Below are 21031 nucleotides of genomic sequence, written 5' to 3' on the forward strand. Positions count from 1 at the left end.
AAGTATTAAATGGAAAGCTCCTGAAATAAACATAAGTTTTAAGTTGCACACCATTCTGAATAGCATCATGACATCTCATGCTGTTCTGCTGTATCCTGCTCTGGTGGTAAATCATCCCCTTCTCCAGTATAGCCACACTGTGTATGCACTACCTGCCTGTTAGTAGCTGTCTTGGTTATCAGGGAGACTGTCATGGTATCTGTCATGGTATCTTGGTGCTTGTGTTTAAGTAATCCTATTTTACTTATAATGGCCCCAAAGCACAAACATAGTGATGCTGACATAGTATTAAAATTGTTCTGTTAATTATTGTTGTTAATCTTTTACTGTGTCGGATTTATAAATTAGGAAATCTGTTTGTATAGGAAGAACACAGTATATATAGAGTTCAGTACTATCCATGATTTCAGGCTTCTGCTGGGAGTCTTGAAATGTATCCCTCAAGGATAATGGGGGACTACTGTATATCATTGTGTGATCATAGATTTATAGAATGTTAGCAGTCATTGGTCTAAGTAGCTCACTTTATTTTAATGGGTGACAAAACCCAATTGCGAGGTCCCACCTTCAAGCTAAGCCCTTTCTTCCCAGGTCATTGCTCTTAACACTACCCCTGTGGCAACTGTTTTTACCCTGAAGACAGAATTATAAAGGAGTTTACAACAGTGGGAGGAATATGTGTTGGACATTAGAAATTTATGATTACAAGGGCAATGAAATATGATACACAAGAAGCAATAGAATCTCTGGTGATTGTAGAACAGGAATACTTCAAGTCTTTTTGAGGCAGAGATAGAAAAGATGTACTCTTGAGTTCCCTTCTGTTTTTTTGCTGGGGGTTATAACCAGATAATTTTCTTTTGCAAACTCTAGTCAATCTTGTATTTTGTGATGAATAATTAAAATAGGAAATGAATATTTTGAACTTTGAGCTTTACTTGTCAGTGAGCATTGGACTGGGAATAAGGAAAGCAGTTTATTTTCTGCCGTCACCTTTCAACCATTCTTTATCTAGTTTCACTGTAGGTGTGGTATCCTGACCCTTTCACAAACTCCCTGAGAATGGCGTAGTAGATTGACGTAAGGTATAAAATGTTTGGAATTTGAACAAATGAAAGATGTTGAAGTACAAATGGCATTTAAAAAATATGTCAGTGACATTATGTATACATTAAAATTTTTCTTGTATGTGCATATTGCTAGATATTGCTTTCTCCTCCTCCATATTTTGTAGATGTTCTGTTGGTATTTTTATCTTACCTGAATGATATGAACAGAAATGTTGCATCGTGTAGAAGTCTTTTTTTGTTTTGTTTTGTTTTGTTTGATATGGAGTCTCGCTCCGTTGCCCAGGCTGGAGTGCAGTGGTGCGATCTCGGCTCACTGCAAGCTCTACCTCCCGGGTTCACGCCATTCTCCTGCCTCAGCCTCGCAAGTAGCTGGGACTACAGGCGCCCTCCACCACGCCCGGCTAATTTTTTGTATTTTTAGTAGAGACGGGGTTTCACCGTGTTAGCCAGGATGGTCTCGATCTCGTGACCTTGTGATCCGCCTGCCTCGGCCTCCCAAAGTGCTGGGATTACAGGCGTCAGCCACTGCGCCTGGCCTGTGTAGGTGTCTTTTCTTGGATCTCCTCCAGCTTCTAGAAGTGCCTCGTGCTTTTCTTTCTCAGCCATACAGCTTCCTTGCTAGCCTGTTTAACCTTGTAGTTTGAACCCTTGTAACTGTATCTCCCAGGTTTATGTTTCATTTTCTGACAAAGAAAGATCTAATAATAATACTTTAGGTTACTTTTCATCTTTCATTAAAATTATCATGCCTTTGATTTAATTTACCATAAATATGGATAAATGAAAGCCTCTCTCTGCAAGCCTGAATTATCTTAATGAGAGTAGCTGAGTGGATGAAGCAAAAATATTTGCCACTTGGGTAGGACAGGTGAATATTTAATTATTTTGATACACTTTGGGAAAAAGTACTCTGAGTTCCATAAATGTTTTTGTTCCCCCAACCCCACCTATTTTTCAAAAGCAACATTGTTAGCCAGAAGAAAAATAAGGCCAGAGAATACGTTACTGTTATCTCTCTTAAATTTGTCATTCTCAATTTAATTCTCAGATATTTGCTCTTGTACTAGATGGTTGGGAAGTTTCCTGTGTGTTTTCAAAACATGAAAAATGCCTTTTTTTTTTTTTTTTTTTGAGACGGAGTCTCACTCTGTCGCCCAGGCTGGAGTGCAGTGGCGCAATCTTGGCTCACAGCAACCTCCGACTCTCTGGTTCAAGTGATTCTCCTGCCTCAGCCTCCCGAGTAGCTGGGATTACAGGCATGCACCAGCACGCCCAGCTAATTTTTGTATTTTTAGTAGAGACGGAGTTTCACCATGTTGGCCAGGATGGTCTCAATCTCCTCACCTCATGATCTGCATGCCTTGGCCTCCCAAAGTGCCGGGATTACAGGCGTGAGCCACTGCGCCTGGCTGAGAGATCTTATATATATGTTCGCCCATTTTGTCCTGATGGTAACTGCATATGCATATTTAAAGGTCATGGATTATATAAAATTATATGTAATTTGTATATGCTCCTAATATAAATTTTAAAATGTTACTTTTTCCACATTTTTGAACAGATTTAAATTCTCCATGTCTGCACAGACATCAGACTTCAATATTTACCAAATTATTATTTAATATTTACCAAGCCGTTTTAAAAGTTATTGACCATGGTTTTTCAGAGGATATCATATTCATTTTTTTTTTCAGCCTCCAAGTTGTTTGAGATAAAGCACTTGAAAATCTGTAAATGTTGCAGTCACTGGAAAATTTATCCCAAGCCACAAGAATTCATTCATATAACATTAGGAGAGTTGTCATCATCTTGAAGTCATTTATGATCTTCTTCACATTTCAAGGCTGTTGCTGCATTGCTTTCTAGAAGATCTTTAGAGGGCTTCTTGAATGGCAGCTACTATTTGTAATCACTCTCCAGAAATAAGGATTAAATCTGTGTTTAAAACTGTATCCTCCCCTTTTTATAAAACTAGTTCGTTGTAGTAACCGTGACAAAGTATCCAATATTAGAGTTGGCTTGACATCCTTCCATACCTCAGTGTCTCTGACTAGTGATGAAAACTTCACTCTCAGCCATTTCACAGACTCTAACTGGAGAGATGCCTCTGGGACTGTGACTCTACATCCCTCTTTTGAAATCCCAAACACCATTAATTTCCCTGGGCATGACTGCATGCTTGGATTTCTCTTTCTCACTTCCAGGTTTTTTTTCCTTTTTTTTTTTTTTTTTTTTTGGCCCTTGTTAGTATTTAGTATAAAATAATTGCTGTGTGCCTCAAAAGTAAGGATTTAATTGTAAAGCAATTCCTTCTTTCTGAAAGATAACTTTAGGGAAGAAAACCTTATCTTATGTTTGGGGATATATAGTGGGACAGTTGCAATCATTGTATATATTGGGTGTGTTAGAGTTGATAGCCTCATTAAGTTTCTCTTATGTGGAAAAATTATTTGGCATTTTAATTCACTTCATTGTGGTTTTTTTTCTCCTTTTCTACAGGGGCTTTCATTCATATATTTTAATTTTTCTTGTTCTTCTTTTGACTAGTTTATTGATGGCCATGCCTCATCTTGTCTGTAATTGTTGGATGGTGCTGGACTAAACTTTCAGTAATATATACAGGGCCACAGATGATAATGTGACTAGTTTTACATCTATACACTATAACTTTTAGTGCAAGTACTTGAAACACACAAAAATTGAGGCATTTTGCTCTGCTGTCCTTGAATTTGGGCATAAAATGCTAAAACCACTGCTAATTACAGTAACCCACTTGGAATCTAAATTGTTACATTAAAATTAGTTTTTTTTTTTTTTTTTTTTTGAGACGGAGTCTCGCTCTGTCACCCAGGCTGGAGTGCAGTGGCGCAATCTCGGCTCACTGCAAGCTCCGCCTCCCGGGTTCACGCCATTCTCCTGCCTCAGCCTCTCCGAGTAGCTGGGACTACAGGCGCCCGCCACCACGCCCGGCTAATTTTTTGTATTTTTTAGTAGAGACGGGGTTTCACCGTGGTCTCGATCTCCTGACCTCGTGATCCGCCCGCCTCGGCCTCCCAAAGTGCTGGGATTACAAGCGTGAGCCACCGCGCCCGGCCTAAAATTAGTTTTTAAAGTGAGCAGGTTCCATATTGCTACATTATAGAAACTAATACCCTTATTAACAGCTCCATCTTCTCCATCTTAATATTTCCTTAAAAAGAAAATTTGCAGACGTGGTCTGAATGATTTAGAGTGATGTGGACAGGCTGGTTGCACCCTTGAAAGCCTCCTTTGTCATTGCCAGCTAGGATGTCATCTGTTTGAACTGGTCTTTTTTGTGTTTGCCTAGGGTGAGTAGAGAGTGGTGATTAGTAGAGCTATTGGCTGCTTCCTAGCTGCTGTAGGAAGTTAGTTTTTCTGGCTATATGTATATGAGGCGGGAAGCAGATTGTTATTAGTCTTTAATATTCTAATTTTACCTCTGAGAAAACTGGGATGACTTTTAGAGTGTAGTAGGTATTGTGGTTTGTTTTTTCCTTCCTTTCCTTTACCACCCCACTCCTCGCCCCCTTCTCCTTCTCTTTGTCCTCTTACCCTTCCCTCCCCTTTCCTCCTTTGTCTGGATTATTAGAAGAGGTTGAATTCGGAAATGTGACTAGTTTTTACAGATTGTGTTTTTACAGACTAGTTTTTAGAAATGTGACAGTTTTTACAGATTGATTCCCTTCACTGAAGAAGGAACTTTCTTTGTAGTCTAGATTTTTTTAGTTTTATGATACATGTCTAGTGTAGAGAAGTTCAGGGACCATAGGACTGGAAGAGCTTGGTATACTTATGTGCTGGTACTTTTTTTTTATACTTTTTTCTATTTTTCTTTTTCTTTTTTTTTTTTTTTTGAGACGGAGTCTCTCTCTGTCGCCCAGGCTGGAGTGCAGTGGCGCGATCTCGGCTCACTGCAAGCTCCGCCTTCCGGGTTCGCGCCATTCTCCTGCCTCAGCCTCTCCGAGTAGCTGGGACTACAGGCGCCCGCCACCACGCCCGGCTAATTTTTTGTATTTTTAGTAGAGACGGGGTTTCACCGTGGTCTCGATCTCCTGACCTCGTGATCCGCCCACCTCGGCCTCCCAAAGTGCTGGGATTACAAGTGTGAGCCACCGCGCCCGGCCACTTTTTTCTATTTTTCTTGTGCCCTAGGTTTTTCCTTCCAGTTGGGTTAAAAAAAAAAAAAAGGTTGTTGAGGAACATTGATATGGTGACAGAGTTGTTTTTTATTTCCATATTTATATTAAAATAGTTTTTTGTGTATGTTTCTCTGAGTGGGGAGAGATAGTAGTCTTGTGTATGTGTCAGGAAAATATTATAAATAAGATGTTTCTAGAATTCCCAGAAATTAGGACTGTTAATTAATTCCCCAAGACGAATTAGCATGAAGGCTAATTTATTTGTCATTAAAACATTGATATCCTTCAAAATTGAAAAAAAATTTAGAAGAAACATTTAACAACATAATCATTTCTGCCATCAAGTAAAAATTAAAAAGTACAACAGTGTTGGCCAGGTGCAGTGGCTCATACCTCTAATCCCAGCACTTTGGGAGGCTGAGGCAGGTGGATTGCTTGAGCTCACTAGTCAGAGACCTGCCCGGGCAATATGGCAAAACCCCATCTCTGGAAAAAAAAAAAAAAGCCCACACACGCAAAAATTAGCTGAGTGTGGTGGCACGTACCTGTAGTCCCAGTTACTTGGGAGGCTAAGGTGGGAGGATGGCTTGTGCCCAGAAGGCGGAGGTTGCAGTGAGCTGAGATCACACCACTGCACTCCAGCCTGGGCAATAGAGCCAGGCCTTGTCTCATAAATAAAATAAAATAAACGTCGTTGGCAAAGATGTATTGAAAATAGTATGTAGAACTTACCTGGAAGGTAATTTTGCAATACTTACCAAAATCATACTTTTTCATCTAGTAAGGTCTCCTTCTCAGAATCAGTCTTAAAGCCATTCAAATACAGATTTATGATTAAAGATTTAAGGCGAAAAATGCTCATTATAGCAATATTTATAATAGAAAAAATTGGGGAAAAACAATTATACATCCAACAGTAGTTAAGAGTGTGACTACATTATGGTATTAGTATGTAATGGATTGTCACAGAGCAACAAATATGTTTTTGAAGAATATTTAAGGCATAAATATTAAATGTAAATTGAAAAAATGAAATCTGTAGATTTTCATTATGCATTTCTTTATGAAATTTTTATATATACACAAAAGAAAATAGTCATGCATTGCTTCATGATGGGGACATATTCTGAGAGATGTGCTGTTAGTCGGTTTCATTGTGGAAACAATGTTGAACATCATAGAGTGTCCTTACACAAACCTAGGTGGTATACCCTACTCCACACCTACACTATATGGTATAGCCTGTTGCTCCTAGGCTACAAACCTGTAGAACATGTTACTATATTGAATACTGTAGGCAGTTGTATTTGTGTATCTAAACATAGAAAAGGTATGGTAAAAATATGGCATGAAAGACAAAAAAGTGTACACCTGTCCCAGGCACTTACCATGAATGGAGCTTACAAGACTGGAAATTGCTCTGGGTGAGTCAGTGAATGAGTAGTGAGTGAATGTGAGGGTCCTAGGACATTATGTTACTGTGGATGTTACAAACACTGTACACTTAGGCTACACTAAGTTTATTTTAAAAATTTTCTTTAATAATAAATTAGCTTTAGCTTGCTATAGCTTTTTTACTTTATAAACTTTAAAAAATTTTAAACTTATGACTCTTTTGTAGTCACACTTAGCTTAAAACACAAACATTGTATAGTTACACAAAAATATTTTCATTATATCCTTATTCTGTAAGTTTTCTTTATTGATTGATTGACAGAGTCTCACTCTGTTGCCTAGGCTGGACTCAAAAGTCCTGGGCTCAAATGATCCTTCCTTCTCAGCATCCTGAGTAGCTGGGACTACAGGTGCATGCCACCAGGCCTGGCACCTTTATTTTAAAAATATTTTATTTTTTGCTTTTAAAGCTTTTTTGTTAGGCCCCAACACACAGACATGCACACAGTTAGCCTAGGCCTGCACAGAGTCAGGAGCATCACTGTCTTCTGCTTCCACATCTTCTCCCACTGGAAGGTCTTCAGGGGTAGTAATTGGTATGGAGCTGTCATCTCCATGATAACAGTGCCTTCTTCTGGATACCTCCTGAAAGAGCTGCCTAAGGCTGCTTTACAGTTAACAACTACTTCTTCCTCTTCTTTTTTTAGTAAGTAGAAGAATTACAGTCTAAAATAATGATATAAAGTATAGTAAATACACAAACCAATCAGATAGATGTTTATCATTTTTTATTAAGTGTTACTTACTATACATAATTGTATGTGCTAGACTTTTATATGACTGGCAGCACAGTCGGTTTGTTTACTGTATTGCTCTAACACTACAGCTATGATGCCACTAGGTGATAGGAAGTTTTTGGCTGCATTATAATCTTACGGAACTTCTGTTGTGTATGTGAACTGTCATTGATGAAATTATCATTGTGCAGTGCATGACTATATATAATGTGTATATATGGTATGAAGCATAATAAAATGAACACCTGTGAACATGCCATACAACAACCAATACTGTAAATATAATACATTCTGAATTATGGATATCTATCTAAAAAGATAAGTATTTTTTATTTTGGGGAATTATAAATGAATTTTAGTTTTTACTTTTTGTTTTTTTTTCTACATTCTGTTCAAGGGGTATGTATTTTCAAAACCAGAACATACTATTAAACATTATTTATTAGAAAAAGAAAAAAATTTAAGCAGATTTCTCACTCCATCTCATTAGAAAGAAACTTTTAAAAGTGTCTACCACCTGTTATCTCCTGAGTGACAGATCATGGCCAGATACATAGGATGATGTTATCTACCAGCCATAGGTAATGCATTGTGACAGAGCTCCAGAAAGATGACAGGCTGACAGCCATAGGAATTGTGGAGAACCTGTCTTCTAGCTGGTGTTTTCGAATATCTACGTAAGTGCTTGTTTTTTTTTTTTAATGGTTCAGGTCTTCAAAAGAGATTTTATTTCTTCATTTAACAAGCATTTATTGGGTACCTGTTAAATACCAACCAAGAGTGACCAAAGGAGTCTTTGCTCTTATGGCACTTACATTCTAGTGATGAAAGATAGCAGGCAAACAGGCATGTGGTGAGATATCAAAGAATGATGTGTTGTGAAAGAAGAAAACAGGAAGAGGAACTGATTTAAATTGGGTGGTCAGGCCACAGGAGTTGTAGCTCACGCCTGTAATCCCAGCATTTTGGGAGGCTGAGGTAGGAGGATCACTTGAGCCCAGGAGTTTGAGATCAGCCTGGGCAACAAAGCAAGACACCATCTTTACAAAAAATAATGGACTAATGCGTGCCTAGAGTCTTATCTGCTTGGGAGGCTGTAGCGGGAGGATGGCTTGAGCCTAGGAGGTCAAGGCTGCAGTGAGCTATGATTGTGCCACTGCACTCTGGCCTGGGCAGTAGAATGAGACCCAGTCTCAAAAAAACAAAAAATAATAAATTGGGTTGTTGAGGGAAGGCCAGTGAGGAGGTTTGAACTAGGATATGAGCAACAAGAAAGAGACAGCATTACAGTGATTTGGGGGTACAAAGAACAGCATGGGCATGAGCCCTACAGCACAGTCGGAGAACAGAGAAAAGGCAAGTGTGGTTGAAATGTGGTGAATGAGGGGGCAGAATGATAAGAGAGGAAGAGGGGAAGTAGGCATAGTCAGATCACAAGGAGACTTCCAGGCTTTTTTTTTTTTTTTTTAAACTTTCTCCAGGTAAAAAGTTTGGATTTTATACTCAATAGGAAATTGTTGGATAGTGTTAAGCAAGAAAATAACATGCTCCAACTTATTTTAAAAGATGACCATAGCTGCTACGTGGAAAAATCATTGTATAGGGTCAAGAATGGGAATGAGAAGACCAATAAAAAGCTATTTACAGTGGCCTAAGTGAGAGTTAATGGTGGCCATCATAGAAGCATTAAGGAAGGAGAGGAATACATAGATTTGAAATCTATTTGTAAGTAGAACTAATGCATCTTGCTGAGTGTTGTATCTGTAAGACTACAGGAAGGACGGGAATCAAAAATGGTTTCTGCTGGACGCGGTGGCTCACGCCTGTAATCTCAGCACTTTGGGAGGCTGAGGCAGGCGGATCACCTGAGGTCAGGAGTTTGAGAGCAGCTTGGCCAACATGGCGAAAACCTGTCTCTACTAAAAAATACAAAAATTAGCTGGGCGTGGTGGCGGGCACCTGTAATCCCAGCTACCTGGGAGGCTGAGGCCGGAGAATCGCTTGAACCCAGGAGGTGGAGGTTGCAGTGAGCTGAGATCATGCTACTGTACTCCAGCCTGGGTGACAGAGCTAGACTCCATCTCAAAAAAAAAAAAAAAGGTTTCTAGATTTTTGATCTGAGCAACTGGGAAGAAGGTGTTTCCCATTTATATGAGTGGAAAAGATGGGTCAGGCAAATTTGTGGGAAATATTGAGAATTCTAATTTGAAATACTAAGTTTGAGTCACATGTCAAGATGTCAAATAGGCAGTTAGATATGTGAGTTTGGAGCAAGGTAAAGAGATTTTGGATTGAAGGTAAACATTTGTGCGTCTTTCGTGTATAGATACAGCATTTTAAAACCATGAGAGTGTGGGAGATCACTACTAAATGAGAAGTAGAGGTAATGAAGACTGAGTTTCTGGACCTCCAGTTAAGGGTCTTTGCAGGGGAGGAGCAGCAGCAAAGGTGGCTAAATGGGAGCAGTTGTGGTGGAAGAGGGTTGTTTGATCTGGGATTTGAGTGACATGAAGGCATATGAAGAGTGTTCCAGAAAGAAGGATGGATCTGGCCGGGCGCGGTGGCTCACGCTTGTAATCCCAGCACTTTGGGAGGCCGAGGCGGGCGGATCACGAGGTCAGGAGATCGAGACCACGGTGAAACCCCGTCTCTACTAAAAATACAAAAAAATTAGCCGGGCGTGGTGGCGGGCGCCTGTAGTCCCAGCTACTTGGAGAGGCTGAGGCAGGAGAATGGCGTGAACCTGGGAGGCGGAGCTTGCAGTGAGCCGAGGTTGCGCCACTGCACTCCAGCCTGGGCGACAGAGCGAGACTCCGTCTCAAAAAAAAAAAAAAAAAAAAGAAGGATGGATCTGACTGAATGCTACTGAGAGGAAATATGCTATGATTGGATACATAACCCTTGTATATTAGTTTTCTGAGGCTGTTGTAACAAATTACCACAAAGTTGGTGACAGAATAATAGAAATTTATTTTCTCAAAGTTCCGGAGGCTAGAAGTCCAAGATCTGGGAGGGCTTCCTTCCCTCCAAGGTGGCTCTGAGGGAGAATTCATTCTTCACCTTTTACAGCTTCTGGGGGCTGCCCCAGCATTCCTGGGCTTGTAACCCTGTTACTCCAGCTTCTGCCTCCATCTTCACGTGGCTGTTTACTCTGGGTGTCTTTCTGAATTCCCTTTGCTACTCCCTTACAAAAATGTTCTTTGCCTCTCTCTCTTGTGATGTCATTTAGGGTTCACCTAGATAATCCAGGGTAATCTCATCTCAAAATCATTACTTAATTTGGAAAGGACCCTCCACCACCCGAGTAAGGTAACTTCGGGATTAAGACTCGGTATCTTTTGGTAGCTGTTATTCAGCCTACTACCCCTTGGTTTTAGAAACGTGGTACCCATTGGAGAGCTCAGTAAGAGTAGTTTGACTGGAGCAGTGAGACTTTACCTTTCATGCAAGAGAGCTCTGTTGCCTGTTCCAAGACCATGCTTTTTTTTAGGTGGTGAGTAGCTGTATGCCTGTGATTAGCTTCAAGTTTCCCATGTTCAGCACGAGAAAGGATCAAAGTTCCCGGAAGTCTCTGCCAGTTCCTTTGGATTCAGTGTTCTTGACCCATGTGATCCAAACTGGCATTGTTTAGAAGTGACCTTTATTTCAGTAGCCAAAATCTGGTTTGTTTTAGATTTAAAACATCTCTGTTTTGAGTAATAATATCAGTAGTTATATTATTTCTTTTATAACCTGATTGACAACCATGTTGCTGAAAAATTTCTATCCAGAATGTGGAATGGATGTCATTTAGGTAATACATAGGTATGGTAGGCATTTTAAATACATAAACTATCTGAAGAGAGATCAAGGGACTCTGAGAAAAAAGCCATTTTGCCTTTTTTTTTTTTTTTTTTTTACCAGGTTTCTGAAACTCAGATGTTAAAACTGGCACACTTGTTGTCAAGTTATTCTCTGAAGGCTTTCCATGATTCCTGCTGGACAATTGGGAGTAGCAGAGGTTATATGAGTTATATCTGGCTTTTTGTGGCGTTGCGTGGACAAGAGAGAGTGACCACATCAGAAGGGCGCCTGCTTCTCTGGCAGGGAATTCTGGCCCCTTCAGAGAAGTTGAGTGGAGATGAGAGGGGAGGGGACAATCCCAATATTCTGGCAGTAGAGAATGTTCTGCAAACCACAGATGTGTGTATACTGCATCCATACCAGTCATCTCTTTAGGATGGAGAGGCGCCTCTAGTTCAAGTTCAGTTAGTTAAAACAGGCATGTAGGATTTTCTTCATTCTCACCTCTTCCTTACGTTGGAACTGAAATGCCTGGGAATCTTGGGTTGTTTTTCTGTGTGCCTGGAGGGTCAGGGAGAGCAGAAGTTGTGCTTCTTCCAGATGAGAAGCTTTACTTTCTCAGGGAGCTGACTTGATTTCCATAGACATTCTCACAAACCACCAGAGTGCTGGTTCTGGACTGGTATATGCCCCTCAGCCTCTATATTGAGGCAGAAGCCGAAGTTTGGCATGATGAATAGAATACAGGTGTTGGAGTTAGACCAGATTAATTCACTTACTAGTTCTGTAATCTTCGGCAAGTTACATACCCTCTTGGAACCTCTGTTTCCTCAATGGTAAAATGGGGTTGAAGGTATCTGGTATTGTGCCTGCCACGTTATAGGCGTGTAATAAATGTTAGATGCTACCATTAACACGTCTCTTTATCCACTTACTCATCTTATTCACTTATTGATACTTAATTTTCCTCATTGCTGTTGTGTTTATATTAAGCAGGATTCTGAAGGAATATCTGCTTGTTGACAGCATCTTTTTTGGGAAAGAAATAACGACCCCCTTTCCCCCATCTTGTGACAATTACTGTTAGGTCTTCATTTCCAGCACATGGGACAAACAGTCAGCATCAGAGAATACTTCCTGAGGGAGGCTTGCTTTAATTGTAAAACATAGTAAAGAGGGCAAAAGAAGGTTGGCTTATTATATTTTTAGGGGCAGTTCTGGTCAAAGGCTCAAATATTGGGAATGGAGTTGCTGAGGAATGAAGTTTTAAATAGGTCAACTTGCCTAACATAGAGCACTCCAGGAGGTCTTTGGAAGGAAGAGCCGTAAGAATGAGTTCGCTTGGGAGAGAATCAGGAAGGGAAGCAGCAGTGAGATGAATGTAACAGAGAAGTCATTATTATTTATTATTATTATTTTTGGAGACAGAGTCTTGCTCTGTCGCCCAGGCTGGAGTACAGTGGTGTGATCTCGGCTCACTGCTTCCTGGATTCAGGCGATTCTCGTGTCTCAGCCTCCCAAGTAGCTGGGACTACAGACATGTGCCACCTCTCCCAGCTAGTTTTTTCTATTTTTAGTAGACATGGGGTTTTGTCATGTTGCCCAGGCTGTTCTTGAGCTCCTGAGCTCAGGCATTCCGCCCACCCCTCAGCCTCCTGTAGTGTTAGGATAACAGGCGTGAGCCACCGCGCCTGGCCAGAAAAGTCATTATTGATTGCCCACCCTGTAGTCCCTAGGGTGCTGTGCTGTCAGGTGCTGTGTTGTGAACAAAGGATGTTGGGTTGGCCTTTGGAGTTAGCTTACACCCAAGGTCAGATATTTTTCTATAGTTCCTAGCTTTGTGACCTAGAACAGGCTGCCCACCTATGTAATGGGGATGAGACTGTATGTCTTTGATTTCTAAAACCCCCTTCTAAGTTGAATAATGCCTTGGCAGAGGAAGGGGTAACATAGTGTTCCATTATTGGAACACTAAGCATGTGGGAATTATTTATATCCTGCTCAAGGTCATTGCCCTGGTCTCACTGCAAAAATAAAAAAAATTCCAACCTCTGGCATAATAAATTATTCATCGCTTGTAACCAATTCTAAGGTATTTCCTTGTTACAGAAATGCTAATGTGATTTTTTTTTTTAAAGTGCGTTTTAGAAGCAAAACAATATGGTAATACCCATCTTAGTGATGTTGGGACGATTAATAAGATAATGTATGTGAAATGCCCATCCAAGTTAGTATTCAGTGAATTGTAGCTATTATTAATGGATGAAAGGACATGAAAAATAATTTGATTGGAGTATCTGAAGAAAGAATTTTAAACAAGAAGGTCATAATGTGACTAGGATCTGGAATAGGAAAGATTAAAGTTCAACTAATGTTATAGAGATAAATGACTGTGTATATGCGGAGAAAGTTTTGCCTGTTTACAAAGTCTTTGTTGTTTATAGTGATAACTTCGTATGTTTTTCACTATGAAAAGAGGGAATGTGGTAATCATGTGGTTTAAATTGACTCCCATACCATCTTCTGGCCATTTTATAATGTTTGTGAACTTGCTGCTATATAAGCTGCTAATATACGCAATAAATAAAAGCAAGCATTGGCTAATTTACAGGTAAAAAATAAAAATAAAAACCAAGTGTTTATTATTTTTTTTTTATTTTTATTTTGTTGAGGGGGGAGTGGTGGCTACCTAGGGACTTGTTACTAATTTATCAGTTTATTAGTTCAGTTGCCTGACCAGAAAGTTCTTTGCCTACATTTCTGACATCTTATGTTTTGATTAGAGTGATACGGAGTTTTTAGCTCTTCTTTCTTTCTTTTCTTTTTGTTTGCCCCAGGTCCAGCAAGACTATGAATCTCTGTTCCAAATGCTTTGCTGGTAAGTGCAGAAAAAGGGTTTTTAAATTTACTTTCATTTTTTTTTTTTGGTTGTTTTTAAGACTAAATCATTTGACCCTAAAGGATTTATGCATGGGGTTTTGTTTTCTTAGCTTGTGTGAGAAAGCAATTTCACCTTACCAAGGTGCTTCATATATTTGCCTAGGACGGTTGAAACAGTCTTCCTTGAATGAAATCCTGTCTCCTATGTACTTGCACCAAACAAACTTTCCTTGGTTTACTGTTGTTGGTGTACAGTAGAACTGTAAAAAATGCGTGTGTTTTAATAGAGTAGTAGATACTCATTGCTCATCTTGACTTGAATGATTATTGGTTAATATTGCTCTTATCAATGAGAATATAACAATATTTTCATGTTGGAGTCAGGAAGAGAATCATGCTGAGTTAGCCCCTCATCAAATCCATTATAGAGGCCGCCATGGTGGCTCACGCCTATAATCCCAGCACTTTGGGAGGCAGAGACAGGAGGATTGCCTGAGGCCAGGAGTTTGAGACCAGCCTGGGCAACGTAGTGAGACCCTGTCTCTATAAAAACAAAAAGACTCCTGCAGATCCCTCATTGAAATCACCTCGGGTAAGTCACGTAATCTCTTTGGACCTTAGATTCGTCATTATAAAATGAATGACTTGGGCTTGACATGTGCCAAGGTCCTTTTCTAGCCCCAGAGGTAATTGGTTAACTTCTAGAATTATGACTCCTTCATGAAGTTGAAACTTTTAGGTCTTTTTTTTATTTTTACTTTTTTAAAAACTTTCTATCTAGCGATCCTGTATAAATAAGTCTTTACTAATTAGGATATGTTTAACTTTCCTTCTTTATTCATTTTGTCAAAGGTAAACAAAGCTGCATACTAGCTAAAGTTCTAAGGACAGATTTTAGTCAGTAATACACTTTTGCAATAGGGAAGAGAGTCCAGTATGAAATGAAGTCAATGTCGATTTGCAGAGATGACTGGGAGTTTTAAAGGGAGAATGGCAGGGGACTTGGCAGGGTGGATAAACGGGATCTGTAGACTCAAAGAAGTGAAGAATTTAAAAAGATTGGTAAAATATGGGGATTAGGCCAGCTGTGCCTGTTAGCTGGCACTGTGACTGAGGAAAAGATACCGTATTTTTCCTGATGGTTACATTTTTAAAGGAATGGCTTTCAGGTCCTTGAGAAAGACACTCCTGAGTTGTAGGAGTACGGCTCAAAGGGACAGAGGAAGGATTCACAGTTGTAAGCCCTTTTTATTAAATGATCTAAGAGGATAGTTAGGGCCTATCTTCAGATGCTGGCTAGAACAAACAGTAGATTCTTTGGCAGCCTTGAGCTTTAAGAGGCAGACACTTTAAGAGAGGCTAGGGTCATCCTAGGGAGGTAACCTTGAGCTGTTAGAAATGTTAGTGTTTAAAATTAGCTGGACGTGGTGGTGTGCACCTGTAGTCCCAGCTACTCGGGAGGCTGAGGCAGGAGAATTGCTTGAACCTGGGAGGCAGAGGTGCAATGAGCTGAGATTGCGCCACTGCACTCCATCCTGGTGACAGAGTGAGACTCCGTCTCAAAAAAAAAAAAAAAGAAATGTTAGTGTGTAAGTCTTTTAATGTGAAAGGAGGGGGTGGACCAAATCATTTGTTTTGAGAGTCCGTAGTTTTTAAAGGTCCAGGTTGAGGCCTGGTCCAGAAGAGGGCTCAGAGGAGGCTGGCTAGATTTTTATTAAAGAGATTTTTTTTGTTGTTGTTAATTTTCATCTATTCATTATGCTATTTGGGCAAGGAAGTAATCATGATGTAAGCTTTAGACCTTTACATTTGTGGCCTAAACTAGGGGTTAGGTGGGAAAGAATTGGGGAAGCTGACAGCTTTTATAGGTTCAAAATTTGGAATTTGTCAGATATTTAGGTTTTCAAAAGAAAAGAAATATTGGTGGGTTTTTATTCAGCTTTTAGCAGTATTTCTGCCATGTTAAAGGACTGTATTCAGGCCAGGCACAGTGGCTCACGCCTATAATCGCAGCACTTTGGGAAGCCGAGGTGGGTGGATCACGAGGTCTGGAGAGCGAGACCATCCTGGCCAACATGGCGAAACCCCGTCACTACTAAAAACACAAAAATTAGCTCGGTGTGGTGGCCCGTGCCTGTAATACCAGCTACTCGGGAGGCTGAGGCAAGGAGAATCGCTTGAACCCAGGAGGCGGAGTTTGCAGTAAGTCGAGATCGTGCCAGAGCGAGACTCCGTCTCAAAAAAAAAAAAAAGGACTGTATTCTGCTTCTTACCTTATGTATCTACAATTACAGATATGAAGAAATGCTTCCTCACTGATGAAAGGTTAACTTTATAGTGAAGATGAAAGTAGCAGTGAGACAAAATGTATACAGGTTGAGAACCCCAAATCCCAAATCTGAAATGCTCCAAAGTGCAAATGTTCCAAAATCTGAGAAAAACAAATCCCAACACTTCTGGTCTCAAGCATTTTGAATTAGGGATACTCACCTTGTATTAGAGTGTATATTTGTCCCCACCTGGAGATCCCATTGTAATTTGGTAAAGCATGGCTTTTGGGAGAAGGCCAGACACCTTTGAATAATAAGGTGGTTCACATCAAATACTCATAAGGAACTGTCTTGTGCCCCTAAATGAACACAAAGTTAAAAAAATTTAACTATGAAGCTAGAGTTCAGCAATGGTCTTTGTGTTTCTTTGGACTTGTTACAGTTTTACTTTCTGTGTTTATAATTATCTGTCTCGTGATCTGTGTCTGTTTACATTTTATAAAGCCTTGCCACTTTTGTTTTTATAAAAATACTAGGACATTTTCAAGTATCTAAAGAAAATATTCGCTTCTCTCTATATTTTTTACCTACACACTACTGCTTTCTCCAGTTGCATTTGTGTAGCAGGACTAGTTAGTATCCTGCCTGCTGAAACAGAATTTTGTATACCTTTAGAAATTCAAAAGAAAAGAGATCATTGAACTTTAAAAATACATTTTTGGATGTCATCTCAGTATGAACATAAGGAGAGTATAGTGAATGCAGTATTACAGAAGAGCCATGAGTTTTACAAGACAACATAAAGATTACTTTGGTCAAAAGACTCTTTTTAAAGTACATTGTAAAATGTACAGTGTACTTTAAAAGATGGAAAAATCACTTTTTAAATAGTTATTGTTTGCCACTAGGTTAAAATTTTTTTTTTCAAGATTCCTTTTCAAAATCTATGTGGTGACAAAATTAGTTTGTTATAACTTGTTTGCATAAAATTGAATGAAATGGGAAAAACATCTTTAAAATCTTACGGAGAGAATACGTTGTAGGTTAGGAACTAGGGGTGTGTGTTTACTTGGAGAACTGTTTTGCTGCTGGTGAAATATTCTGCTAAGTGATGAGCACACACTTGCCCCAGTAGCCATCATTACTTAAGCTATTTCTCCTTTTAAAATATTCTTGGGATGTTTGAATTTAGAGGAAAGGAATAAGAAAGGAGAAATGAGTATATGCAGAGTGAGAGTTGCTAAAAGCCATTGAAATGTTAGTTGCTGGTAAACTATATACCAAATAATAATGCTTCTGTGTATTGTTAGAATAAGAAATGTTTGTATCAGACCTTTGCATGTATGTAGAAGAGGGCCCAGCCTGGCTGGGCTGGGTTTGCTAAAGACTCCAAGTTCAACCAAAATTCCTCTCTTTGAAATGAGAGAGGTTTTGTTTGTTTGTTTGTTTTTTAAACTTTTTTGACAACTGTCTTATCGTTAACCCTGGTTTGGCCTCTGTTACCTTTAAAGGCTAAAATCATTTAAGACTGTTGAAACGATCTCTCTCTCTCTCTCTCTCTTTTTTTTTTTTTTGAGACCGAGTTTCGCCCTTGTTTCCCAGGCTGGAGTGCAATGGCACGATCTCTGCTTACCGCAACCTCCACCTCCCGGGTTCAAGTGATTCTCCCGCCTCAGCCTCCCGAGTAGCTGGGATTACAGGCATGCGCCACCACACCTGGCTAATTTTTGTGTTTTTAGTAGAGACGGAGTTTCTCCATGTTGGTCACAGTGGCCTTGAACTCCCGAGCTCAGGTGATCTGCCCACCTTGGCCTCCCAAAGTGTTGGGATTACAGGTGTGAGCCACTGCACCCGGCCTTTTTTTTTTTTTTTTTTTTTTTTGAGACGGAATCTGGCTCTGTAGCCCAGGCTGGAGTGCAGTGGTGCAATCTCAGCTCACTGCAGCCTCTGCCTCCCAGGTTCAAGCGATTCCAAAGGACTTTTCTTCACAAAGACATTTAAGTATGCTTCTTTCTCAGTCTTAAGAGAAAGGCCTTGACCTAGAAACCTTTATCATCCAATATTTTCTATGCCAGGATAACTAGGACACTTACAGTAAGTATTCTGAGGAAGCACCAGGAAGTGATTGACTCAAGTATTAGGATTTGAGGTAAAATGGACTTAAATTGCTCATCTAGATTCTCTTTATCTGAGGTCATTTAGTCTATTTAAAAATAATAATTAAAAAAAAAGGCCAGGCACGGTGGCTCACGCCTGTAATCCCAGGACTTTGGGAGGCCCTAGGTGGGTGGATCATTTGAGATCAGGAGTTCGAGACTAGCCTAACCAACATGGTGAAACCCTGCCTCTACAAAAAATCCAAAAAATTAGCCGGGTGTAGTGGTGCATGCCTGTAGTCCCAGCTACTCGGGAGGCTGAGGCAGGAGAATCACTTGAACCCCGTGGGTGGAGGTTGCAGTGAGCCGAGATTGTGCCACTGCACTCCAGCCTGGGCAACAGAGTGAGACTCCGTCTCAAAAACAAAAACAAAAAACCAAACAAAACAAACAAAAAAAACAAGCAAGAGTGAATCTTACCATACTATATTCTCTCCATTCCTGTAAGAATTCCTATTTGTTATTTTTCTACCTTCCCCGTCAGTCCCCCTTTCACATATTCTGTATTTTCTTTTCTCAAATTACAATTCAGTACATTTGTTTGGAAATGTGGATCTATATCTCTCAAGTCTAAGACTATTCTATAAGTAGAGAAGCCTGAAATTCCTGGAGTTTGTGTAAGGATTCTCCCACCTTTGAGTTGATACATAATTCTTCCCAGTCAAGAGTGTTGATTATTTTTATATTATTGCTAAAGAAAGGTTTTGCTTAACAGCTTTGCATTTTGAAGTTGTGGAGACTTTCTAAACTGTTGAAAAGGATGATATGTAAGCACCCTGGGACACGAGTTATCAATTGATTTTGCCACAAATCTTTCCAATTATCAGAGCTGGTCTGAGGATCTCTTTTGGCCTAATTTTGGCTTTTCTTACCCCCTGGATAATATTCTACCTGTCATACTATCCTTTCATTAAATATTTTTATATTGTTTTATATATGATTTTACTTAAATAAGTAAATGAATATAGAAAGCAAGAAGATTTTAGGCATAGTTATGGCAAATTAACATTTGGTTGAAATACTACCTTCTAATGCAGTTTTTCAAACTGGGTATTGTCACTCATTAGTGGGTAGACAATTTAATGCGTCATGATTAGCATTTAAAAAATTCTGAGTAGAATAGAAAATATCAGTGTATTGCACATAGTAAAGTTATTTTGTGAAACCTTTGTTTGACTTACATTGAGTTAATTGAAAATAATGTGTAATGGGTTATAATGTAAATATGTGTATATTACTATTACGATTTTAAGTTTGAAACCCAGTGAATTGCAGGAGTATGGCTTTGGAAAATCTTGGAATCTAATTTGCTTTGTAAAATAGGGATATTTCATTTATGTCTTCAGGCAAGAGGTTAATAGTTGATTTCTTGTGATCTTTGTCAGTTCTGAGCTGTCGAGTAGTTTAGAAATGAAGCTTAAACTAGACCCGATAGCCTACTACAGTGTTAAAATACATATAAAAAGTCAAGCATAGAGTCTAACGAATATTCCTGCCTCTTACAAAGGTAGAAATGATACTGCCTATGGTATTTTTTGTTTGTTTGAGTGCAAATCCAATTCATGAATTTGTGCATTTTAGTTGACCAGTGTTTAATATTTAGGAATAGTTAGTACCTAATTCATGATGACCTCTTGTTCTAGCATATTGAAGGCCAGCTATCATTAAAGCAGTGCTTTTCACAGAATGGTTTTGCTGACCTGCTAAATAGAAGTGTGGATGGCGGAAGCATCAAAGAGGATGATCACAAGTGGGGAAGGCAGAAATTTTAAAAGAACTGACTGAAGTAACTCCTCTACTAATGTGACATCGTCTCTATCCCCCACAAACCCTTGGAAATACTAGTTTTGGGAGAAGAGAGGAGTATGGTGACTAGGAAGTAGCTATAACCTATTGATCATTGTATACGTTATAAGACAGTGAGTCAGAAGATATGTTCAAGGAATGGAAGGTTGTTGGAGTAGCACTGATGACAGATGCTTATCATAAGGCAAACTTAATATATGTTCCACAGTGTACAAAATACCACTTGGTCGGTGGACTTTTAAATGTGTGCATACTTAATTTTTCACAAACCGTAGACATGGTATATTTAAACTTACTGTTTCATTTAAGACTAACTTTTAAGAAATTTGCTATCATATGTGGTTCACATATGATGTACAAGTGTATAGTTGCATGAGATAAAGCTGGAAGATGACACATGAAACATTTAATTGTGGTGGTCTCAGAGTAAGAGTAATTGGGGAGCTTTAAATTTTAATTTTGTCTGTGTTTTCAGATTTAAGTATTAATGTAATTGTACAAATTACAGATGTTTAAAAAGTGAAGTGAATTTATACAATCTAGAAGTGGTTCTTTTCTTTCTGGAATGAGCAAAATAAAATTAGCTGTAGCCTGCAGCATTGGGAATCTAAATGTTGATGTCTAAGGTGAGTGATACAACAATGCTGGGCGCAGGGTGAAATGGTAGATAAACCAAAATGCTAACATTTTTCTTGAAAGTGAGTTGAGTTTCAT

At 39.3% G+C, this 21031-nt stretch overlaps 1 protein-coding gene across 7 annotated transcripts in view; it reads left to right on the forward strand.

Moving 5' to 3' along the window:
• The window catches only part of ZFAND3 (zinc finger AN1-type containing 3), a 378840-nt gene that overhangs the window by 102152 nt on the left and 255657 nt on the right, over positions 1–21031 (forward strand). For all 7 annotated transcript variants that reach the window (XM_032141224.2, XM_058432671.1, XM_058432668.1 and 4 more), the window contains exon 2: positions 14043–14083. In XM_032141224.2, coding sequence (XP_031997115.1) covers positions 14043–14083 — 41 coding nt within the window. The remainder of the gene's footprint in view (positions 1–14042; positions 14084–21031) is intronic.

The sequence above is a fragment of the Hylobates moloch genome, unplaced genomic scaffold (genome assembly GCF_009828535.3).
Source record: "Hylobates moloch isolate HMO894 unplaced genomic scaffold, HMol_V3 SCAFFOLD_20, whole genome shotgun sequence".
NCBI lineage: Eukaryota > Metazoa > Chordata > Mammalia > Primates > Hylobatidae > Hylobates > Hylobates moloch.